General features: G+C 37.6%; 1 protein-coding gene across 1 annotated transcript in view; it reads left to right on the top strand.

Moving 5' to 3' along the window:
* Positions 1 to 27,339, top strand: part of CSMD3 (CUB and Sushi multiple domains 3) — a 791,530-nt gene that overhangs the window by 378,310 nt on the left and 385,881 nt on the right. Inside the window, 1 exon segment of the mRNA XM_032222292.1 lies at positions 23,061 to 23,344. Within this exon segment, the coding sequence (XP_032078183.1) occupies positions 23,061 to 23,344 (284 nt within the window).

Below are 27,339 nucleotides of genomic sequence, written 5' to 3'. Positions count from 1 at the left end.
ATATTTCCCCATTAAGCCATTAAGCCATTAAGGAATGACTTAATTTCTATTAAGATTCTTTATCATAATCACTAGAAGTTCTCCTGTATCACTCCATTAAGTGCTTCTGGATATATGCATTTCTTGTCTTGCATTGTTGTAGAAGTGATGGTAACCAGCTGTGCTCTTGGTTACAATTCTTCATTATAGGTTGAGGTACCAATGTTTGATTTACTTATTTGATTTATATCCTACCTTTCAATTCAATTTGAGGACTCATAGGTGATGAATTGTAGATGACCAGGCTGAGGGAGGGGGTCAAGCATGTTATCAATCTTGAGTCTCTTCATGCCTATAAAAGATCTAAGTCCAACCCACTTTGAATTCCATTAACTCTTATGTTTTATCCAATCTACTTTGATTGTTAGTAATTCAGATTCTTATCAAGAGTAATTAGCAAGTAATAAATCTGTATTTATTTGAACCACCTTGCTTACTGATTTCTTCCACCTGACATGAATAATAAAAGTCATAATAGAAAATAAAAATAAAAATTAGTCAAAATAAATGACAACAATTGCATAAAATGAACATTTCAGAGTCTCGCAGAAAAGATCTTGGAAAAGATGCAAAGTGCACAATTCTTTGGAAAGCACATCCAACTGTTTGTATATAACACCTGAGTTCTACTAAAATAAGATTTTGGCAGGCATGGAAAAAGAGAATCAGGTCAAAGGTGTCCATATTTCTGTTGTAATTTTGTCCAACCCACTATTTGATTAGGTTTACTGAATTGAAATTGACATGTCATATACATTTAATTTTGTGGTAAAAATCATTTGTTAATGTTGAGACTGTAGAAAGAGTGCAGAGAAGAGCTACAAAGATGATTAGGGGACTGGAGGCTAAAACATATGAAGAACGGTTGCAGGAACTGGGTATGTCTAGTTTAATGAAAAGAAGGACTAGGGGAGACATGATAGCAGTGTTCTAATATCTCAGGGGTTGCTACAAAAAAGAGGGAGTCAAACTATTCTCCAAAGCAACAGAGGGCAGGACACGAAGCAATGGGTGGAAACTAATCAAGGAGAGAAGCAAGAACTAAGGAGAAATTTCCTGACAGTTGGAACAATTAATCAGTGGAACAACTTGCCTCCAGAAGTTGTGAATGCTCCAACACTGGAAGTTTTTAAGAAGATGTTGGATAACTATTTGTCTGAAGTGGTGTAGGGTTTCCTGCATAAGCAGGAGGTTGGACTAGAAGACCTCCAAGGTCCTTTCCAACTCTGGTATTCTATTCTATTTAATTCTTCAACTTGATAAGAAACAAATTGTGTTCATTTTCTTTTTCAAAGGAGGACATAAACAAGGGATTTTAATGGTGCCTTCAATTTATGTAAGTCATGAACAGTTCAGGATTGTGCATACAGTATACCCCTGGATTTTCATGCCTCAAATAAATCCATGCAGACACACACCATAAAGGGAGGCTATAAAGGAGATGTAGGAGATGATTTTATATTAGTAAATTCATCTACCTTAAGATGATAAAAAGTTGGAAAATACTACAAGAATGATATGTATATTAAATCTGGTTCATAGAGAAAGAAACATTTTGAGAAACTAAACTAACAATTTGGATACTAAATAGGTATGAATCTACCTATCTATCTATCTATCTATCTATCTATCTATCTTCCATCCATCCATCCATTCATCCATTCATCCCTCCATCCCTCCATCAACCCAACCCCCAAATTCTCTGCAAGTTTTATCACTGCAGAACAAAAGATTAAAATAAGAAAGAGTGATTGCTCTTCTGCCCTTTTTGTTTGTTGCTTTTTCAGCTAATTAATATTTTAAATATTAAAATTCTGCTAGAATGAAATAAAGTAGTAGATCATGAACTGTTAGGTTCAAATCCAAGAATGAACATGGCAGTTATTCCAAGCTCTTTATGGTTTCACACTCATAGAAAAAATCTTGCCAGGCTGAGGACTCTTAATATCTGCGTCTACAATATACTCTATGAATGATTAGGGAGGGACTGTCTTCACCCTCTTTCTCTTATACATAACATCTGGACTACGTTGCTCTTGCTCCTCTGGAATCCACTTTCTTCTGGGAATCCATCTCCTCATTGCATTCCATCCCATAAATATTTGAGTGGCATCTACTCTTTCTTGATAATTCCTTGGATCTATGTATTTCAGTCTCTTACTGTATTCCAAACTCTTCTTTCTTTAATTTGAAATACAGTTTACTGTATATGCTATTTAATACTAATGAACAAAAGTAAACTACAAACCAGTGTCATGTGTCAAGATTGTATTATATCAGTATTGAAAGACCTGTTTAATTTTCATCAATTATTTCCCAGTTTCACTTCAATAATTTAAGATAACCTTCCTGGCTTGACGTACCAATGGAGGAGGCAGCAGGGGAAGATGCTTTTGGAAATGCATCACCATGCACAACATGCACACATGCTTGGTCACCACTTCCATGACCAAGTTGCAAACTGGTTGCAAATCCACACTGGGCTGCTGTCTGAGAGTTGTGAACCCCTGGTTTAAGATCATCTAATTGCATTGATTATTTAGAATTTGAGATGTCATTTTCAGACCACAGATGCTAGTATAAGTTTTTGTGCTATACGTATGAAATGGAATTTTCCATTCTGCTTCATATAATGAAATATTCTTTCTGTAGATCTGTAGTTGTCCACAATCTCATTTTTTAGAATGGTGGCTAAGACATATCTTTTTTTAACTTTAACAACATTTTAGGGCTGTCATGTTTTTAGGGTTGGGTTTTTTTTTATATTGTCTTGGTGAATGTTTGAACAAAGCAAACATATATTGAGGAATAAACATGGCACACATTTCTGGAGTTTGCTTTATCCATTTTATAAGAGGAAGCAATGATGGATGCTGTATAATCTTATGACAGCACAGATCAGGGTAGTTGACAGAGGATCCTTGAGAAAAGGATCCTACTTTTCTATAACTACTTTAAAGAGCTCCAGACAAGAAAGACATTGAAGGTTTCCACTGCCTAGAATAGAACTAACATTCTTTTAAATAATCATGGTTTTAGCTAAATTAAGAAAGGGATAATAAGCAAAGCAGAACTATTTCAACAAGAGAAGCTTGGTGGATTTTGGAGACAAACCAATTAGATCCCACAGATTAGGCCTCCTCCGAATTCCATCTGCTAGCCAGTGCCGACTAGCAACTCCCCGGGGGAGGGCCTTCTCTGTGGCTGCTCCAGCCCTCTGGAACGATCTCCCCATGGAGATCCGGACCCTCACCACCCTTTAGGCTTTCCACAAAGCCACTAAGACCTGGCTGTTTCGGCAGGCCTGGGGCTGATGAGTTCCCGGCCCCACTTGAACTACTGCGACTGTTGTTGTGTTTTAATTTGCTTGTCTTTTTGTTTCTGTGTGTACTTCCCTTCCCCTCTGTTTTGTTAGCCACCCTGAGTCCCTCGCGAATAGGGCGGCATACAAATTGAATAAACATAAACATAAACATGTGGCCTTGCAACTAAAATGTGTCCCTGTGCATTTATTTTTTACAACATGCTTGCATGAAGAAAAGGGAGTATACAATCCAATTATAGAAATAGATCTCTTTTAACTTTCATGTAATCAGAACAAAGTCTTTGAGGTCAGGAAAAGTATATAGTTCAGATCTAGGGGTCTTCCCAAGGGCTGTTAATACTTCAATGTGGCAGTATTTATTCTCCTTTATTGTTGTAGTCATCTTTGACAGGACTGGGAGGCTGTGATAGATGTATACCTTTCAACTGCAAGACCTCAGATAGAGGGTAATGGAGACAAGAAAAAGCTGTTTCTATATTGAGGTGGTCTGACAGCTCAAATATTATCTCTTGATGGGGCTGTGGTTCCCTTTGGGTAGAAGATCTGTGACTTTGGGTGTCTTCCTGGACTACAGCTAGTGGTGTCTTGAAGCCCCTTGGAAGCTATTGTTGGTCCAGAATGCAGCAACCTGACTGCTGGCTGATGCATATTGGCAGAAGCACATGGCACTCATGCTTCAGCACTTGCATTGACTTCCTACCGGCCTCTGGCTGTGATTTGATTTTATTGATTTTGTCCTATAGAGCCTTTATGATTTAGTAGAGGTTTAGCACTAAGGTTTTCAACAATCTCCTCCAATCCAATTCTTATTCAGCTCACCTTATTCTCTCATCGCAGAAGAAGCTTCTACCAAAGTCCCCATTTCTGTAAAGTGAACACCATGGATCCTGTTTATTTGTAAGGACTCCTGTATGATAAAAAGCCTCTTTCTGGAAATCAGATGAGCCCTTACGTTGACAATTTTCCATATATATATATATATATATATATATATATATATATATATGTATGTATGTATGTATGTATGTATGTATGTATGTATGTATGTATGTATATATTCCATATATATATATATATATATATATATATATATATATATATATATATATATATATATATATATATATATATATATATATATATGATGAATGACACCAGGCCCACACTCAGAAGGACCAGAAGCCAGACTGCAACTGCACCATTAGCCACTTTAAACCCCTCCTATCCTTGCATGAAACACAAACCCCCAACCAATCAGAACACACCTCCACCCAATCAGAACACAGCTAAGCTCCCACCCAATCAGCTCAAACCCCGACTGGCAGTTAAAAGGAAGAAACAGCCGAGATCTCACATTGCTCCTGGAAGCACGAAGCCTGAAAATGATGAATGAAACTTCGTCGAAACGTCGCCAAGAAACCTCCAATTTTACGTGGGAGAAAACCTGAATAACCAAAGACCTACATATATACATACATACACATGGAAAATTGTCAACGTAAGGGTTCATATATATAAATGAACTTTTTTTCCAGCTTATGGAGAATGGAATGAAGTTTTTATTATTTATTTTTTATTTTATTGTAGATACAATACAATACAATAGCAGAGTTGGAAGGGACCTTGGAGGTCTTCTAGTCCAACCCCCTGCCTAGTCAGGAAACCCTATATCGTTTCAGACAAATGCTTATCCAATCTCTTCTTAAAAACTTCCAGTGTTTGGAGCACTCAAAACTTCTGGAGGAAAGCTGTTCCACTGATTAATTGTTCTAACTGTCCGGAAATTTCTCCTCAGTTCTAAGTTGCTTCTCTCCTTGATTAGTTTCCACCCATTGCTTCTTCTTCTACTGATGTTATCAGTTTTCCATTTTTTTTTTACTGTTGTAAATGTGTTACTGAATTGCTCATACCTTTTCTGAAGAAAGAGGAGAAGAAGAAAAAAATCATGGTTGGCTGAATTCTGCATGAGTAATGCAGAATAATACAGAACACAAAATATATATTTTAGCCCTTTGTGGCAGACTGGACTAGGATGAGATATTTATGACTACTAATGCTACTTATTATAAGATGACAGTGCCAAAATCTTGCAAGTCTGCCTGTGCTTTCCTCTCCCTCTCTTTAGCTTTCTCAAATTACGTTTCTGCCCCATGTTCAAATTTCTTTTATCAGACCATTATCTTGGGTTGCATCTCTTCCTCCTGCTCCTCAAGGTTATTCCTATTGGCAATACACATGAACACACACACACACACACACACAAACACACACACAAGCTTTGTGTTTACAAAGAAGAAATAATTGAAAACATTAAAGTCATTCCATTCAAGGATGCCAGTCTGAAATGGTTCTGCAAATCTATACTAGCCTAGGTTTTCTTGCCAGGGGGGCGGGGGGAGGGGAATGGTGCAGATTAGATAATGCAGAAAATTGTTCTGTGAAATAGAATGAAATGAGGCGCACAGAAATAGCAGATGTTGTGGAATGATTAGAACATGATGGAACACAACATTTGCTGTGTGCCATTGTTTTCCTCCCATATTAAGCTTGTAGTCATCAGTATATCCTGCGGCCAGTTAAAAGGACAGTCAGTTTCTCAGCAGGATGTTGTTTTCATGCAGGAAAACATCTTCTTCAGCAGATTGTTAGGATGTTTTTTTTTAAGGGTGTTCGTGGTAATCCTTTAACATATCACAAGGTATGTTTATGAAGATTAATCATATGGTAATATGGAGTTTCTTAGCCTTAAACAACTTTAAGGTGTGTGGATTTCAACTTCCAGAATTCCCCAGCCAGCAAGTATCTTTTTATGCCATAAGCCACCCACAGTCACTTTAAAATGAGATTGGAGGCAAATAAATTTAATAAATGAATGAATAGTTGCTAAGGTTGAAAAACATCACTCTAATAGTACATTTCAATGTTTATTAGTAGTGGAAACACTTAATTTTTTTCCACTTCCCATTATTCATTTGTGTCCAGAAGGGAGTAGTGAGGAGTAGTTAGTGAAATTTGCTTCCAGATGAAAACTCACCAAATACCATTGTGACACAATCAGCACAGGTTTGTATTGTAGTGTCATATCACACCTTTTTGTCATTTTGAAGTCCTGGTTAGATATAGACACCTAAGACTATGGAATGGGGAAAAAATAGTTGACGCTTATTTAAACCCAAGTGCTCTAGAAACTTTAGCTTAAACCAGGGACGTGCAGTCAGGGGAGGCAGAGCCTCACCACTGTCATCATGAAAAGAAAAAAAAATGTAAAAGGAAAAAGGCTGAGCTAGTTGCTGCCAGAGTCACAATGGATGACTCTGCTTAATGCTTAACTGTTTAAAAAAGCCTCTAAAAAACTACAGGAGGAGGCAGGAGAACGAGGTGCCTTATCTAGTCTGACTTTATTATCACTCGAGCAGAGCTAAGCAAGGCCAAAAAATTCCTGACGTAATGAGGCACGTCGTTCTCCTGCCTCCTGTAGAGGGCGTTTTTTTAGAGGCTTTTTAAATCAGTTAAGCAAAGTCATCCACACAGGCAAGAGCAGAGTTGAAATCCTCTCTGAAACAGCTGGAAAAGGTATGTGATTGCATGCAGAGCTATGTTGCCTTCTCTCTCTCTCTCTCTCTCTCTCTCTCTCTCTCTCTCACACACACACACACACACACACACACACACCACACACCCCTAGATAAAAGTATATAAGCCCAGCTTCACTGAGTACAAGTTTGAAAAGGCAACGTGGCTCCACCTGCAATCAAAGGCTCGGATCAGAAGGCAGCAGGGAAATGGGGTGGTGGTGGTATGGCAGAGGAACTGCTTTCAAGCCATTGAAAAATATATCCAATCCAACTTCTGTCTTTGTGTTTGTTTGAGATTGAGTGAGTGAGAGAGGGATCCAACTTCTCTGTGTGCGTGTGTCTGTTTGAGAGAGGGGGGAGGGAGGGGAAAGGGAGGAAGGAGGGGGAGGGAGAAGAAAAAGAATGAGGGAAAACTTTTTCGCAAAGGAGAAAAACAAATGCTGTCACTTTAAATCAGAACTGAGCATGCCTGGCTGTGGAATTCTGGGAGTTGAAGTCCACAAGTCTAAAAAAATTTGAACCCCCTGCGTCAGTGCCTCACCAGCCATAAACCTCACCACATGTCACTGGCTTAAACTCTTACTCTGTTTATCATCATCTCCTTTTAATGACCCCATTATCCCTTTCTGGGATGGAGCTGAGTGTTGGCCAGATGCCCTTCCTGTTGCCAATGCAGAGTTTTGTTCAGCAGATATAGTCTCATTTTGCCCAGAGAGAGAGAAATATCTGCCTCTACCTGTGAGGCAGAACTCACAGCGTCCTGATTGTGAGGCAAGAGCTCTACCTTTAGGCCACCACACTCTTTCTCTTGTTTATCATACTGTCAATTCAAATACTTCCTAGCTATTTGTTAACTTTATATTTGCCTATGCTTCGTGTATTCCTCCTGTTTCTTTTTGCTAAGAGCTCAGAAACTTAAAATAGACATATGAAATGGTTCCACCACAAAACCGTGCTCGACTAAACCGCGCCCGACTAAACTGCGTCGCTGACGTCATCAACAGGGCGACAACAGCACGGAGACAGAAGCACGCTGTAAACCTTAAACCTAAATTAACCCCTAAACCTAAACCTAACCCCCCCTAAACCTAATCCTAAACCTAATCCTAAACCTAATCCTAAACCTAATCCTAAATGTTGTATAGTAAAAGTTAGTCCTCGCTGTTACGAATGACAGCTCGGCAGCAGCCAGGCGCGTCTTAGCCAATCAGACGCGCCTGTCAGTTGCCGGGCGAGTCTGAGGAACTATAAAAGGCAGACTCGTTCAAACTGTCAGTTGTTCAGCACCAGAGCAGACGAACACTCCAGTCCAGCTGGAGCTGCTTCTCTGCCTCTCTCTCTACACAGATCATCCTTCTGTTGCTACATTGTTAAACCAGCACCCTGCCTGGTTGTTACCTGTTACTGTTACAAGTTGTGTTAAAATAAATTGGTTACAGAGTTACCGGACACGAGCCTCTGTCTCATTCCTGAAGATATAATACTGGCGACGAGGACTGGGGACCTGTAACCAGAAGAAAAAGGAACCAACTGCCACTTCTCCAACCAACTGCTATGGCCGGAATGCCAATGTTTGCCCCTTTTGGGGTTGGAGGTGAAACCTGGGAGGCATTTCTTGAACGGTTTGAATGCTTTTTAATCGCTAACAACCGTCAAGGTCAGTCTCAAGCGAGGAAATGTGGGTTCTTCCTTACGGCTTGTGGCCCAGAAATGTTTGCCACCGCAAGGTCCTTTGCCGCCCTTCTCTGCCTCTCTCTCTACACAGATCATCCTTCTGTTGCTACATTGTTAAACCAGCACCCTGCCTGGTTGTTACCTGTTACTGTTACAAGTTGTGTTAAAATAAATTGGTTACAGAGTTACCGGACACGAGCCTCTGTCTCATTCCTGAAGATATAATACTAAACCTAATCCTAAACCTAACCCTAACCCTAAACCTAACCCTAAACCTAACCCTTAACCTAACCCTAAACCTAATCCTAACCCTTAACCTAACCCTAAATCTAACCCTAAACCCTTAACCTAACCCTAACCCTAACCCTTAACCTAACCCTAACCCTAACCCTAACCCTAGCCCTAAAGCTAACCCTAAACCTAACCCTTACCTTAAGTTGAATCGGCTTGCTTTCAAAGCACTATTTAAAGCGCCCTTCTTTCTCCGCGCTGGCTGTTGTCGCCCTGTTGATGACGTCAGCGACGCGGTTTAATCGGACGCGGCTTAGTCGAGCGCGGTTTTGACGGGTCACACTATGAAATAGCCTACATGATTATGGTTTCCTCAAACATCTTGCTTTTACTATAGGAATTTTGTTAAAAATCTATTTCTGATCTGAAGAGTGCAAAAGGTTAGCCATTTTTAATCTCTCAAAGTGCTTGCAATTTTTCTGCCGTCACTTTTACGTTCAAATACATTCTTTTCAAACTCTCCATGAACATCCATATTTTCCATCCCCCTAGTTAACCATTCTTTCTCTGATTCTGCAGTACTTCTTATCTTTTGATTTCTGATGTAATGAAGCAGTGGTGGGATTCAGCCAGTTCACACCTATTGGGGAGAACCGGTTGTTAACTTTCTAAGCAGTTGTTGGAAGAAATCTCATTTTGTTTTTTCCCACTTTACAGAGCTAATCCTGTAAGGAAGGCAGGAAGGAAACATTCTGGTGTTGTTTCTAGCCTAATCTTTACTGCCCTGCTTACAGAAACTGCCTCTCCAGTTAACCCTTATTACATTGTAAGGTGAAGCACCCATTGATGTGAGTGACGTTGAGTTGACTGTGCCCACCCAGTCACATGGCCATTGAGCCATGCCTACCCAGCTGGTCATTAGGGCAGAGAACCAGTTATTAAATTATTTGAATCCCACCACTGCAATGAAGTCCAAAAGTTCTGATCCAAAAGACAGCCACCCTTTAGCTAGATATCAGTGCTGTAGCAGGCATGGATTCCTGCTACTGTATAGGTAGTCCTCGACTAACAACCTCTCTTGCTCAATGATAAGGTCATTAAGTAAATTATGCTCAGTTTTAAAATCTTTCCCCCCCCACCAAATCATTAAGCAAATCCAGCTTTCCCATTGATTTTGCTTTTTCAAATCATCTATGAAATGGCAACCAAATGGCCCTGGGACCCAGAAAATATCATAAATGCATACCTATTGCCTATTTGACCATGTGACCCTGGACATTCTGTGATATTCATAAGTGGGGACAGGCCATGGCTTTTTTCAGTCATTAAATGAATGAACATAAGTCAAAGACAGTTTACAGTAATTAGTGACTTCCAAAGGATGGAAGGCAGAGTCAACTTTGAGCTGGCCAGGATTGAACTCCTGGCCGTGGGCATAGTTAGCCTGCAATAGTGCCACAATGACGGGTATGTAGGTTATGCCAATTTTTGTGCTTTCAATTCCTCTACAAGAAAACTTGTATCTCATTCTCCAAAAGAGAACAAAGGAAGCATCTAACTGTTGATTTGCATCTATTGTCAGGCCTGTTACTGCTGGGTAGAAAGAGAAATTATTGTTTGAATCTTATGGAAATTTTCCAGAAAGTAAGATTCAGTAAGATTAGCAAATATACTTTTTGAGCAAAAATGTATAGAATCATATGCATTTACTAGACATAATTAAGAATTACCAGCAAATGTAAACTGCAACATAGGCTCGGAAAGATTTGGGATATTTTTTTTAACTTTCCTAATAAAAAACTTTTTTTACCAATTATTTTGGTTTCTGATTTTATTTTGCTTTCTGTTTAGCCTCCAGCTAGAGAGAATATTATAAAGAAATATTAAAAGCTTTCTCTTTGGTTTCTGTTGGCAAAATATATCTTCCTAGCATCATTAGACTAAGAAAGCATACTGACATTACCAAAGCCGTTCAAAATATGATTTGACAATACAGTGTCTTGACTTATTTCTTCTTTCCAGTGATTATACTTTTAGAATAAGAGGCTCAAACTCCTCATACAGAGATGCAATCTGATGCATTTGTTTTACAATATTTTTCCCCTAAGCACAAACTTCAGTGTATTTAGATTCTTTCTAGTATTACCAGGCAACATTTATATTTATTTCTATAATTAGTTTGTGTACTTGCTGATAAAAACAACAACACCTATTGGAAAATCCAGTGGTTCAAGCTGTTGTTCAATTGTTACGATAATTTGGTCTTCTTTTGTACATTTGGTTTCAGTTTTAGCTAATTTGAATTAATTTGAACAAGTATTTTATCATTTACTTTTGTCATTTTGCTGGTTAGTTTGTTTCTGTTTGCATGCCCACACCTAAAACAGTGCAATTTAAATATTTTATAAGTAGTCCTCAACTTACAAGTACCCACTTAGCAAACTTTCAAAATTACAACAGATTTCCAAGGGGTAGTTGGGTTTGGAAGTTTCACTTGCCACCCAGTCCCCTACAGTCAGGGTTAGGGTTTTCGATGCTTAACAACTGGCCTGCATTTATGGCCAATTCCAGTGTCCCATAGTCACATGACTGTGTTTTATGACATTTTTGCCAAACTGGTACTTACTTTCAGTTTTAGGCAAAACCAGTCCATAGCAAACAATCGATTTGCTTAATGATTGTAGTGGTAGCCTAACGACAACTGCAAAAAAGGTAAAATTGAGTCAGTGACTATATGTGTGTGTATATGTTCCAACATAATCCTGGAATGCCTCAAGCAATTTCAACAAAACTTGGTACACAGCTGACTTACTCTCTGGAAACAAATATTGTGAGGGTAAGACACCCCTAAAACCCCTTGGGGTGTGTGTTTTGTTAAGATGCAGCCTGTTGTGCCTTAAATGACTTTTACTGTACTGCCATAAAATGGCTTCTATTGTGCAGCACAGAGGAGTTGCCATGGTAATGGCTTCACAGTCCTCCACTAGGGAGCTCCTTCTGGTAAGGGGGAAAATCCAACATTAGAAATTACATTAGTTCCGGACATTTTCCCACTATAAATAAATACATGGGCAACACCGGGTTATTGGTTAGTGACAAATAAATGTATGCCAGTCATCCTTAAAATTTCAAGTTAATCATGTATTCCTATTTATTGCCTAAAAATATAAATATAGACTGTGAGAAAACCAAAAAGGCTAAACTATAAACAGCACTTTTAAATTAAAAATGAGTTTGTTCCATCCAATTGTTGATTGGAAAGGGTTCATAAACCTACATCCACACTTCATCAAAACGTTTTGAAGAACTCCAAACCAGTAACTGGTATTTTCTGTATTCTGCATACACAAACTCATTCCGTACCTCAAGGACATTATTCTGAGCATAAGGGCCCATCAAGGTTCCATTCAGTACTTGGTCTAAGATTTTAGCTTGAAACTGTTTCAAAGCAGCTGGTATTAATTCGCTTCCTTTCATAAAATAGAACCATTTAATTGCATTTGCAGATCTTAATGCTGTCCAGCACACACAATCATCTCAGACAGCATATCACAATCATGTTCCTTTGAAGTGAAAAATGTCTGTCAGGTGTTAGAAGGTGTGAACATCTTCAGTTGGGTTCTGCCTCTATGAATTTTAACTTTTGGGGAGAATAATGACTTTGGCATTTTGGAACTTTAGCACCAAACTATTTTCCTTGCAATATTGAACTGTAGCATCCGTTGCCTTTTTGAACCCTTTGCAAGAAGAAGGAAGAAGGACTGCATTGCTGCATAAAATAATATTGCAAGGTTGTGACCTATAAAACTCACACCCAATCCAATTATATGTGCAAAGGAGGCAATCTTGTTATCGGCTCCTTACTGCTAGTTTTATTTGGGAAGCAATTATGTATAGAAAATATCCTGATTTTCTGGGTATAAGAAACATGAAATCCAAGCGCAGTTCAGCGGTGGGTTCCTGCCAGTTCTAACCTCTTCTATAGAAGAGGTTCCACAAAACTACAGTGCCATTTAGAACTGGTTCCAGCTCCCTCCCCACACCCATCTGCACATCATCAAGTTGAAGAGCGGGAGGAGGAATTCTGGGAGTTGTAGTCCACAAGTCTTAAAACTGTCAAGTTTGAACACCCCTGGGATTTTTTCCTCTCTAAAGGATTAGGGATGCAAGGGTCTTGTAACTTGACAGCTTTAAGACTTGCAACTTCAATGCCAGAGTTCCTGAGCCAACATGACTGGAGGAGTTATTCTGGGAGTTGAAGTCCACAGGTCTTAAAGCTGTCAAGTTTAAACACCCTTGGGGCTTTTTTCTAAAGGGTTAGGGGTGCAAGGGTCTTGTAACTTGACAGCTTTAAGACTTTTGTGCTTCAAATGCCAGAGTTTCTGAGCCAACATTTTGGTTGCTAAGCAAGAGTGTTGTTAAGTGAGTTTCACCACATTTTACAAGTTGGCCATGCCCACCCAGTCACATGGCTGGTAAGCCACTCCCACTCGGTCACATGGCTGGCAAGCCACTCCCACAAAGCAGGCCACACCTACAGAAGAGGTTCTAAAAAAAATTGAAACTCCCCACTGACGCAGTTCCTGAGCCACCTCTCAAACCGGCTATAGCCAGCAACCAAATCCTGAAGTCAGTTATCATCTACCTCAAATTGTTAAACACAATTGTAATTATACAGCTCCCATTTGCATCTTAGGATTTTGGTTTGACTTGCTTTGCTCTGCTTTTTTATGAAACGAGTCTCCAAAAGCTTCAATTACTTCAGGCAGTATGACTTTTTTTGTTTGCAATGAATATTAAAGTCACATACCAAGATTATATTTCATCTTTCTCTGCTCTGTTATGCAGCCTTATTCCCAGAGTTTTTCAATTGGCATCAGGGATTTCCATGGAGAAGCTTCTAGCATTATCCAGTTGTAATTGCGTCCTATTTAGTACTCCTGATTTAAAAGGTCTTTGGAGGTTTTTTTTATCACCACTGATCTCCAGAAATGCCAGATGAAATTTTTTTTCACATACCAACCAGACAGGGGACACAATTTCATCCTTTCTAAATTAGAATACAGAATGGGAAGAGACCTTGGAGTTCTTTTAGTCTAATCCTGGTCAAGTAGAAAACCCTAAACCTCTGATGCAGAGGTGGGTTCCTACCAGTTCGCACCTATTCGGTAGAACCGGTTCGTCAAATCTACCAAACCGGTTAGAAGAGGTTCCACCAGTGGACCCGGAAAGCAGACCGCACCTACAGAAGAGGTTCCAAAAATTTTTGAAACCCACCACTGCCCCCCCCACACAGAGAGACAGACAGACTGACACAGAGAGAGAAAGAAAGAGAAAGAAAGGAAGAAAGAAAGAAAGAAAGAAGAAGAGAAAGAAAAGAAAAAAAAAGAAAAGAAAGAAAAAGAGTGAGAGAGGGATGAAAGAAAAAAAAGGGACAGAGAGACAAAATGAAGGAAAGAGAGAGAGGGAGAGAGAGGGAGAGAGAAAGAGAAAGAAAGAGAGAGAAAAGAAAGAAAAACACATGGGCAGCAAGCCACTCCCACCAGGTCACATGGCCGGCAAGCCACTCCCACAAAGGAGGCCACACCCACAGAGTAGGTTCCAAAAAAATTTGAAACCCACCACTGCTCTGATGGTGAACCTATGGCATGCGTGCCACAGGTGGCATGCAGAGCCTTCTCTGAGGACACAGAAGCTGTCACCCCAGCTCATCTCCACCGCGCATGTGCACGCGCCTCCCATCGGCCACCTGATTTTTGGGTCTCTGCTGCACATGCACAGGTGGGTGGGGCACATGTGGGAGATGTGCACGAATATGCAGGGGGGTGGCAGGGATGGGGGATTATGACCCCCCTCAACCCGCAAGCTATTTTTGGCCCTGGGAGACTTCAGGGAGGCCCTCTAGGCCCAAATGGGGCGCAGGGGGTCACATGTACATGCACGGTGTGCAGGGGAAGCATGGGGGGGTCACGTGTGCATGTGTAGGAGTATGGGGCAGGGTGTATGTGTTGCACACACATTGCATTATGGTTTTGGGCAAGCATGTACATGCTTTTGGCACGTGACAACAAAAAGGTCACTGCCTATACCAATACCATTGCAGATAAACAGCTGTCCAATCTCTTTTTTAAAAAAAAAATAAAGTGATGGAACACATGCAACTTCTGGAGATACATCATTTGCAACTTTCTGGAGGAAATTGTTTGCAATTTCAGGTGAAATAAGGAGTGCAGTCATTAAATACTAATTTACCTCAAAGATCAACCTTAGATAAATAAAATGAATTCTTAGGAGAAGATGAATAATTAAAATAGTATATAATTTTATTACACCTCTAAACTATTTAAAAGACAAGGTATCCAGAGCAGTAGGAAGCAACACCATTGTTTAATAAAGTAAGAAACAAGAACCCAATCAAGGGACCAATAATGAAGAAACCATACTTCAACCAAGACTGGGAATATGTAGGACACACTATTACATATAAACCCCACACTCTCTTACACTACAATATTACGTAGTCTGAAAATGAAACGTGCAAGAAAATAGCCAAGATCTGGGAATATGCAAAATGCATCAAAATGCAAGCAAAATACAACAATAACTCATACAACACTGGAGACCTCAGAAGAATATTCTGTACTATGTAAAGTGATTCAGGATTGAAAAAAAAATGTTGTTACTAACATACAGGAATTATATATGTATGTACATACATACATACATACATACATACATACACATTCCTACATTCTTGTGAGCGTGATAATGGATGTTTTTTTTTCTTCTTCATGCATCTCTCCTTCACAATTCTCTCTAATGTAGTGTGATGAGAACATCACCCTTCATTGGGGCTTTAACTTGGTGTTACAGACCTCAGGAAAAATAGAATTGAAACAAAAACAAATAAAATGATACTTATAGGCATTCAGTGATTTCCTTCTAAAAGAATGGAATATCCTATTAGGGATACATCATGCAGAAGAATGGCACACTCAATGGAAACTGCATGGAAATAACTTCAGATTAGATATTAGAAGAACTTTTCTGATGTGAAGAGCTATCAATCAATTACGTTATAGTGTGGTATGTTCCCTTCACTGCAAGTTGTCAATCAGAGGCTGGATAGCCATCTGTCTGGAATTATGCAGGAGATACTGCAGCAATAATAGTGTTGCTTTGTTTTTGTTTTTTCATATATATTTTTTTTAAAAAATCATAACATATACCACATGTATACTACTCCATAGCTAACATCATATTGTATTATTAAATGTTTACATCAATTCATCTTGCCATCAACTCCTGAAAGCAATTATTGGCTCTTTGTTCTTCATACACAATATTTGTACCTTAGCCATCACCTTCTTCTCCCTCTCTCCTCCTATCCCTCCTTTCTTCCCTCTGTCATCCTTCTCTTCTTTACTTCCCTTCCTCTCTCTTCTCCTCTCTCCCCTTTACACGCCTTCTTGTCTCCTCCTCTTCCACCCTCCCACCCCTCTCTCCTATCCCTCTCTTCTTCCCTTACCTCTCTATTTCACACTCTTCATCTCATTTACTTGGTGTATTTCAGCTTCTATATATTACTACATATGTATACTTTCCCCCCTCTTTTTTAAAAAAATAAGGAAGATATATGTTAAACATTAAATTCAGTATGTATATTGACAAGGAATATTAAATATCATCACATAAAATGTAGCATAAAGTGTTGCTTTGTTATATGACCAATTAATATTACCAATTAGTCTTCTCTATATTGAATGTAAGAAATGTGGAAGGGAAAGGAATAGAAGTGGGAACTGGTAGTCTAGTTTAATAGAAAGAAGGACTAGGGGAGACATGATAGCAGTGTTCCAATATCTCAGGGTTGCCACAAAGAACAGGGAATCAAACTATTCTCCAAGGCACCTGAGGGTAGAACAAGAAGCAATGGGTGGAAACTAATCAAGGAGAGAAGCAAGAACTAAGGAGAAATTTCCTGACAGTTGGAACAATTAATCAGTGGAACAACTTGCATCCAGAAGTTGTGAATACTCCAATACCGGAAGTCTTTAACCATTTGTCTGAAATGGTATAGGGTTTCCTGCCTAGGCAGGGGGTTGGACTAGAAGACCTCCAAGGTCCCTTCCAACTCTGCTATTGTATTGTATTGTAAATATTTATCTCTGAGAGAGTCGGGAGGATAAGAAATATGAAGTATAAATAAATAAATGTATTGCATCATTAACTAGATATACCTCATGGCGAGCAGGCGGTGAGATAAGGAATGCATTAGAATAATGGCATTTAGAACTATAAGCACATATTAAGTAGGCCCCGTAGAGCATTTAGCTATGATTTTGTATCAATGCCAGAAATGATGTTGATCTAGGTAGTTATTGGTCATGTTAAATATTAATAATAGTTCCAAATACATAAACAGGATAGAAAGATGAAACAGTTAATGAAGTAAATGAAGATTTTCTCCCTTAAAAACACAGCAAGAAATAGGAAAAATTAGGAAAATACTATGTCAAAGGAGAAGGAGCAAATAATGATGAACTGATGTGAAACTGGCTTGACATTTATGCCATTTTTTCAACCTCTGTGATATTTGACAGAGTACAACTGAGGCAACTTTTGCCCTATGTGTTGTTCTCACACACAACCAAATCAAACTATTCTTATACTATGATGATAGCAGAACATCTACCAATAAAAAATATGGGAGAAAATATGGTGTGCACAGTAAGTATGCATAAATCCCCATAACCTATTTCGGTTCCTTGAATAGCAGAAGTTTAGGTGAAGAGTGGTTTCAAAAAGGCAAGAAATTGCATAAAGGAATGGAGGACAAGAACATTTTGTGATGAGTTTCATGGTCTGAAATAGCAATTGGCAACATATTACAAATTTCTTACAATTTTGCCGTTTGTTCCAAATGAAGACGAATCTAGATACAAATTGGCAGAAAGGCACAAAGTACAAGACAAGATGAAAATATTGTGATTTGGCATTTATTCTTTGTATGAGAATTCAAAGACTGTAATGGTGATGAAGATAGTGTCAGCTATTGTAAAAATTGCTATTTATGCTCTTTTAAGCTTATGCAAAGATGATGATAGATAGATAGATAGATAGATAGATAGATAGATGATAAGATAGATAGATAGATAGATAGATAGATAGATAGATAGATAGATAGATAGATAGATAATAGATAGATAGATATAAAGATGAGGATGATAAGGACAAAGATGATAAAGATAAAGGCTCTAGTTGTAGGATGCCTGCCAGCATTCACGCTGTAAGAATCAGTGGTCCTAAGAGAACAATGTGATGGTCCTAAAATCTCTGGTAATTCCACAGTAGCTATTTAAATGAAGAATAAATTTAGGCAAATAGCATAGACATGGAATCTCAATGGTTTAAATTAAACATCTAAGAGACAAAGTAATAAAAACATGCCCTAGATACTCAAATTTCACATCTTATTTTGCATCCTAATTTACAACCTGTATAATATTGTTCTATTTCAAGAATTGAGGGAAACACTAATTGATAAAATTAAGTAGGGAGTAGGAAATATCTCTCAAAGTCACTGGTGATCAGCCACATTCTTATCCTGACTCATTTTTCATCAGGGACACAATTCTTGCATCCTCATTGATTCATTAAATATTCCTCTTTATTGTATTGCATAACATCCCTTTGCAATTGTTGCATTGAATTGTTCCTTAGCTTCTTGTATTTTCACAGTCATGTTCTGGTTGAACATGTTCTCAGTTGTGTAACCATTAAAATGTTCAACTCTGTATGTATTAAGTAAACATGTTCAATATATTGAAATATTTACAGATAAATTTTTCCTCAGTCCTCAACATGTACACACTGCATATTTAATGCTTTGTCTCTGGATGAGGGTTATATTTTATGTACATACTTACAGTAGAGTACTTAGTTCTTCAGTACATTTTTTAAAGAGAGTATATTTTCCTATCCTCCGCTGTTTTGGCCTTTTTCATGAAGTTGTTGGAACATTCCCTCTATTTCAGATTTAATGCATAATGCATCCACAACTGATACATTATGAATACATACTAGATACAAAAAGTGGACAATAAGACTAAAACCTGTTCAAGACCTTAATTCTTTATAATAGAAAGAAATCCTTTATATTCCTTCCTTCCTTCTTTCCATCCATCCATCCTTCTTTCCTTCCTTCCTTCCTTCCTTCCTTCCTTCCTTCCTTCCTTCCACCAAGGGACACTCAAATATCAATGTTATTTTTAATAGACAAAAATAGTACCTTTCATGTGCCCATCACATATTTTTATGAACATAGCCAAACAGAAGGGATAATTTTACTACTTAGGTCATGAAAGCAGGTCTTCAACAATCTGATTTTTCTGGCTAGAACACGCAAAGTGCTTTTGTGACATTTACAAGGGCTTCAGTAGCACAGTTGTTAAATCAGAATCCAGTTTCTGAATGGAATAGTCAGTTGGAATTGTAGTTTGAGTAATTATACATCACTCTGACATTGTTCAGGTAGCATTGCTTTGTGAATGAAAGAGATGCTAGAATCTGCACAATGACTCTTAAAATTTCCCCTTCCTTCCAAGGGTGTGTGTTGTGTGTGTGTGTGTGTGTGAGAGAGAGAGGGGGAAAGTGTGTGAATATTGTAAAATCCTGTAACATTTTACCTTTCTACTTTGCGAGCTTAAGGGAAGATGAGTTTCTCTATTATTATGATAGAGTTTTGATGGAACTGTGACTTCTCTTGTTTTATTAGTGTGTGATTTTTAAAAAAAATGTTCTACCACCCTTTTTATTACTACTTTAATTTGTCATCATGTTATGCATCTCATTTCTGGTGTTTCCCTTTCCTCTCTTCTCTTTCCAAAATTCTGTTGTCATGCAGCATATGAACTGATTGAAACCATGAACTTTTACAATCTGAAGTATCTACCATTAAGAAGGTCATGTAAGAGCTAAAATAAAAGGTCTTCTCCTGTTAAACTGTTGTCAGCCTGAATAAGCATTACATAGTCCCGGGGGGGGGGGGGGGGGACTCGTTGAGCAAGAATAATGCAACTATATATTGTGCCTGCCAAATCATTGACAATCTACTCATTTTAGCAGTCCTATAGTGACAATGCATTCAGCTTGGGAAATGCAGATCAAAGAGATATTTGATTATGGTTTATGAAATGCTATACTTAAAGCTTTTTGTGGAACGTTGTGTACTTGCTGCAAAGCTGAAAGTATATTTTTAGAGAATGGTTTGAATAAACTGAATCTTTTTAATGAGAAAAGTCTAATTTTTACATTTTATGACACAATGGAAAATTAAAGTAGATGTATTACTTTATATATGTTACATTATTGAACTATCATCAGGGAGATCAGTTTTTGTATATTGTTTTATCTGTAGCGAATAGTAATAGTAATGTAGTAGTAGTAGTAGTAGTAGTAGTAGTAGTAGTAGTAGTAGTAATTTAATAATATTTTTTTAAAAAAGTTTGTTTTATTCCATTCAGAATATTTGAAGTGTAGCAGAGAAAGAGAACTTTTTAGGCTTGGTAGTTATTGGAATAAGGCTAAAGTATAAGGCTAAAGGGAAATTGGATTCCTGCTGGATATTTATATCATGTGAAACATTTCTGTAAGCATTTTGTTGATAAAATATCAGAGTTTGCCATTTGAGCATGAAGGAAATTGCAAAAGTTCGTGTGTGATTTGTTATAAATCTGAATACATCCTAAAATGTTATTTATGGAGGAAAGGAAAGGAAGGGAAAGGAAGGGAAGGGAAGGGAAGGGAAGGGAGGGAAAGGAAGGGAAAATATAGAAATATAGTAACCAGCAATCTTGGAATATCAGATTTCATGGAATGCTACTATATTTGGGGTATAGAAATGTATTTATTTTCTCATCTCTATCCCAAATATCAGCAATGACATGAAGTCCCAAGATGGGGATCAATATCGCAATGCCATTTTCCATTTGTGTATATTGATGTTTTGACATCCCTCTGTCATGCGTGTCTATAGTTTCAAATCAGGCAGGCAAAAATACAAAGAATGTAAAATCAAAGTGTAGGAATCAACCACACATTCAGTATTTCAAGACAGAATGAAAGCTAACAAGGCTAGTGTCACCAATGCCTACATATTGTGTTTATTGGAAAAAAGGGTGAATTTTTCTCCTCCAAACATTTATTTTTTTAAAAAAAATAGAGAGTAGATTTAGATTGGCTAACAATACAATAAAGGAAACTCTTGTTTTAAAGCAGAAGATTGATAGATAAGAGATGAGAGATGATGAATGGGCGGACACATAGATGGATATTCCATCTACATTTTCAATACTGAAATGTATGAATATTATCATAATTTTGATAAAGAAAGTGATAGAAGAAGAGCGCTTAGACTTCTTTCAAATAATAACATATAGATTTTCTCAATATTAGCAGACTAAAATCTGTATGACATGATTAATATCTTAGATACTTTCAGAAAGATTTCTATTTTCTTTTAAGGGTTCACCTTCCCCCCCCGAACCTATTGCATTTCCTAAAATTCTATTTTCACAAGTGAGTGATGTTAATAGTAAGTTAATTTAGTTGAAGATGACTGCTGAAGGTGATGCCAGAATACTGATAGAGATTCCTGCTGATAGCTTCTGAAGCTTAAGATTCCCTTTCATACTTTCATTGTGCAAATATTGTAAGAAGGGGCTGGATATTTCTTAGATCTATTCCTTGTCTAAATACATATTATACACATAATGTCATTTGATTTAAGTGCCCCCTTTTACTTTTCCTACCTAATAGTTTTGAAAGCAGAGGTGAACTCCGGTAAAACCAATAGCTTAAAACAAGCAAATAGCTTTCCCCCCATGGAAGAAACATTTCAATTAAGAGTCTGTGTTCCTCTTCTCTCACATACAAGCTTTAAAATTTGTACACGTATAGCAGCCCTCTGATTGCCTTGTACAACTTCTAGGCATGCACAGCTGATGGTGAAAAGATCAATGACACATTCTTAATGCCTTATGAACTCTATGTAATTTCAAGAAGATTCCCCCCCCTCTAGTTTTTAGATATCCTTTGTCAGAATGAAAACTATCACATATTTGGGATGTAAGAACATTCTGCTAAAGTACTACCTGGTAGATGTTTGATGACAGGTGGTACCACTTTACTGACCATATATATTCTTGGAAAAGTTAAGCAACATGAGAACTAAACTAGGCATGGGATTTAGTAGGTACTCAGAAAACATCTTTTGAGAGATACTAGTATAAAACTACTTCTATATTATTGTCATGGACATGTACGGTTATTTCGTGAATATGATGTACCAGGGTATGAGCTCAATTCAAAGACTTTATTTTTATTCTTTATTTACTTTATCTGTATTCTCCACTTTTCCCCACAACTATCCGAAACCTTAGCAAGTAAGACTGGCCTGAAGTCAACTACAGAGCTTTGTAATTGAGGATGGACGTAGTAGCTCTCCCCACTTCTAATCCAGCATTTAACCATTGGCACCATTCAGAGATCCCAGGTGTAATAGTTTAAATGATTATTGAAATGCTGCCACTATGGTGAAGTCATTTCTGGTCCCTACATGCACATGGCTTTTTTTTCCCTGTCTATTGCACGTTTTCAGTAAAACATGCCATCCTCAGATAGTCTCATAGAGACAGTAGAAAAGAAAGAAAGGAAGGAAAAAAAGAAAAAGAAAAGAAAGAAAAGAAAGAAAGAAAAGAGAAGAAAGAAAAAAGAAAGAAAGAAAGAAGAAAAAAAAAAGAAGAAAGAAAGAAAGAAAGAAAGAAACGAAAGAAAGAAAGAAAGAAAGAAAGAAAGAAAGAAAAGAAAGAAATCAACTTATTTCCAACCTTCTAATACTGTTACTCAGTTATGCATTGTGTATTCTTGACCCTTTCCACCTGGCTTACCCTTGAATGCTATGATCGTAGGTACATGATGTTTGTGATATGTTGCACATATGTTCTCCAAGTTTGGCAGATTTATTTTAAATGACAGCCACAGAGTTGCTAAGTTATGGTAAATGTTGTAAAGACAGGGCAATTTTATTTGATTAACTTGATCAAGAGAAATTAAAAAAAAAGAAAACAATATATACACCATTCCAAAGAAAAAAAGTTAGCATCTAGTGCTATATGTATCCCACAGGTTCTTTTCCACTTTGACCCAAATGACTTCACTGGTGAGTTAGAGGAACATATTGCGGCTACCGGTGGTGATAATACCTTTGCTAGCACATCTGCTGATGTTACTGTATCCAGTCTTACTACTATCACCAGCCATAGAGTTTCCGAAGAGCAGCGAGGGCAAGCCGTCAATCTCAGAAACTCAGATCTGGAGCTCACCACTTTCAAGGACTCGCCCTCCCTTCAATCAGCAAATGCGCAAATTACAAGAAGACGGCCAAGAAATGCTGAGCAGATAGAAAGAACTAAATCGCTTGCAGTTGTTACACATAGAGGTATTGGACGTTCTTTTACTTGTGTCCATTAGTCATCAGAATAGGGGGTGCCGACTGACACTATAGATTTATATATTTACATATATATATTTCCTGATTCCGTTAATGAGGGCAGGAGAGGGTCAGTTGGGAAGTAAATGGGTGGAGAGAAGATCACTGTTACAATTTGTGTAGGATATGCAAGGCTTTTTTCTTAGAAATGACTGATTCACCATGTTTAGCCCCAGAATTCAGAAAGCGTGGCATTCTTGTGCCTTGAGCAAACTAAGATTAATAACATTTAGCAACAACATTTAGACTTATACTCCGCACCCATAAGTGCTTTACAGGTAGTCCTCGCCTTATGTCCACAATTGAGCCCCAAATTTCAGTTGTTAAGTGAGACCTTTGTTAAGTGAGTTTTGCCCCATTTTACAACTTTTCTTGACACAATTGTTAAGTGAATCAATGCAGCGAATAAGTTAATAACCTGGTTCTTAATGAATCTGGCTTCGCCATTGACTTTGCTTGTCAGAAGTTTGCAAAAAGGCTTCACATGACCCTGGGACACAACAAAGGTCATAACTTTGAACCAAGCATCTGCATTTTGATCACGGGGATACGGCAAAGGTCATAACTATGAAAAAAATACCCATAAATCATATTTTCAGTCCCATTGAATGGTTACTAAATGAACTATTGTAAGTCAAGGACCACCTGTACAGCAGTTTACTATGTAAATGCCATTTGCATACTGTCCCAACAAACCTAGTCCTCATTTTAGTGACCTCAGAAGGATTGAAGGCTAAGATAGCCAAATGCAGATTATATGCATCTTGGTCATGAATAGGAAATATAGACATATAAATTATATGGCCCGTCTCGTAGTTCAAGAGCAACTGAAACATTTCTATTTGTATGGCGTCTATTACCTGTTTCCTTTATTTTTCTTTCCAACCATGAGAATCAATTCACTTTCTGCATGGTTCGTTTTTCAAGTGATTCTCACTCCCATTTTCATTAAATAATGGCCTCCTCCCACATAACATGGTACAGTTAGGTATAAGCATCAGCAGAATAATTTTATTATTGTTGTTGTTGTTATATAATACATAATAGTAATAATCAAGGGACGTGGTTGCTCAGTGGCTAAGATGCTGAGCTTCTTGATCAGAAAGGTCGACAGTTCGGCAGTTCGAATCCCCAGTACCGCGTAACGGAGTGAGCTCCCGTTACTTGTCCCAGCTTCTGCCAAACTAGCAGTTCGAAAGCACAGAAAAATGCAAGTCGAAAAAATAGGAATAGCAATACCTTTGGTGGGAAGGTAACAGCATTCCATGTACCTTATTCATGCTGGCCACATGACCATGGAGACGTTTTTGGACAGCGCTGGCTCTTTAGCTTTGAAAGAGAGATGAGCACTGCCCCTAGAGTCGGGAACGACTAGCGCATATGTGCCGGGGAACCTTTAGTTTTACCTTTAATAGTAACAATAATTCAAAAGTAACAAATTGTCCTGTGGAAGTTTACAACTATAGCATTAATCATTGCATACTGAAGTAAGCAAAGGACAGGTAATCAATAAGAGGTTTTAAAATGAAAAAGTTGTTCAAAACGGTAATGTTCTTTATTCTAATTATTTTTTTGCATCATGCAATCCAAATTTAGCATATGAAATAACTTTCGTAAAATACTGAAATCTGAACAAAAAAAAAAAGGTTCAATGTGATCAAAGATTACACAGACACACATATGTGTGTGCCCGCACACATTACATACACATGTGTGCACACACAAGTGTATATGTGTGTGTGTATTTGTACAATATTGTAACATGTTATTTAAAGCTGTAAGATGCCCTAATTGAAAACAGGAACTAATATCTTATTTAGCTTGTAGCTAAGTAAATTAATGTAAAATATATTTGTTTCAACTTATTACTTATTCATTACAGAAATTTTAATAGTTGCTCTTAATGGAAACTCAAACTGCAGTAACAATTAAAATAAATAGGGTGGCATTTAAAAAATGAACAGCTTACAATCACTAGTAAAATAAAAATAGATCCAATTAGAATGTAATGGAAAATGCAGGCCTCTTTGCCAGACAGTTCAAAATAGCTGTTTTATGACTAGGTAATTGTGCTGGGAGACATCATGTCTAAGAAGAACACCTTTATATTCTCATAATTGTGAAATGAAAATAGGTACAATTCCATGTATTAAAAAGAAAAAATAGGAATACTGTTTGCATCTTTGTGGCTTAAGTTTAATATTGGAATATAAGATTGGTCAACCAATAAGGATAGTTTGAAATCATAGAGCAGAGGTAGTCAACCTTTTTAAACCTACCGCCCACTTTGGTATCTCTGTTAGTAGTAAAATTATCTAACCCCCCACCAGTTCCACAGTAATGGTGATTTATAAAGTAGGGAAGCAACTTTACTTTATAAAATGTATAAAGCAGAGTTACAGCAAACCCCTACCGCCCACCATGAAAGCTGGAACGCCCACTAGTGGGCGGTAGGGACCAGGTTGACTACTACTGACATAGAGCATGTCAATTACTGTACTATGGAAGGCATTTGTTAGTTTGCAGTTTCTAGCTTATAGTTTGACTTACCCAAATGCATCAATGTGCAAGGTAAGAAATATATCAATTATAATAAAGCATTGGTCAAATATGTTACACAGTTTTGCTGCAGGATTGAATTTGCCTCTAACTTGTTTCAATAAACCGAGACTTAATGTTACTTCTGAAATTGTGGTACAATTTTATGAAATAAATAAAATGGATTAATTGTTTCCCCTATGTACAAATTTGTTTATGGTACCATAGGTTAGTTCAAAGATAGGATGGCAAGCAAAATAGTCTATTTCTTTCTTATTGATCTGGTCTTACTACTAATAGATTGACTGATCTGCTTCTACTGACATATATTATACATTTTAATATACTTTTAATATCAGAAATCATTATATGGCTTCAATACTAGATGCTAATGGAAAGGAAGCAATCGTTTTTTAAAAAGATAGGCTACCTCGGTAAATTATGTCTGTGAAGCATTTTAAAATTGGTCCAATTCTTTTCAAGTTCTGCTATTATTGCAACAGGAATAAATGGGGGAATTTTTTCCCCATTTATCTGAAGGTCTAAGTTGTTGCTTTTAAAATTGTGCCTCTGATTATGTTGGTTGTGCTATTTCTATTCTTTATCCTAATTTTCCTTGATCTCCTTTCTCACAAACCCATTCTTTCTTGTGGTATCATGACATAGCCCAACATGGCTGAATCATGGAAAATCAATTCTTTATTGACTACATTACATTATTGACAAAATCATGAACAGCTTGTAACTTCCAATTTCACCAGTATGTAAAAAAAAAAATGAACATGCTCACAACTGTGATCTAAATGGTATATTATTTAAATATGGGTGAACACAGTGGCAAGGCAATAGGGGTAATTAGCCATCATTGTCTGCATGTGTGTGTTTGTGCTTTTGTGGGACGTGAAAGGCTGCAGAATTCATAACTATGGCAGTGGCAAGTGATATTTTTCTCCAGATGCAATAAAACTGGGATATTGTTCCAAGGTTTTTTTAATTAAAAAAATGCAACTTCAACATTGAAATTTGGAAAGAACCCATGTCACCAATATCCCTTCACATTTGGGTGGTAGCTCCTTGAAAGAGCTAAGATATTAAAGAAAACAAAATGGGGAATGTACCCCTGCAGTCTATGAGTTGTTCAGCCCCATTTCACATCTAAGGAAAAAAAAAACATCTTAGATGTGGTGGAATGTAGACGTGATCTTGGGGAATGAGAGGAAGAACTGTCTAAGAAATAATTGGAGAAGTTTCCAATCAAAATAGAGCTTGAAGGGACCTTTGAGGTCTTTTAGTCCAACTCCCTGCTCAAGCCATTAGACAAGTGGCTGTCCAGTCTTTTCTTCAAAGCCTATAATGATGAAGCACCCACAACTTCTGATGGCAAACTGTTCCACTGCTTAATTGGT

Source organism: Thamnophis elegans, chromosome 8 (assembly GCF_009769535.1).
Source record: "Thamnophis elegans isolate rThaEle1 chromosome 8, rThaEle1.pri, whole genome shotgun sequence".
NCBI classification, from domain to species: Eukaryota; Metazoa; Chordata; class Lepidosauria; order Squamata; family Colubridae; genus Thamnophis; species Thamnophis elegans.
This window is presented reverse-complemented; position numbering and strand designations above follow the sequence as displayed.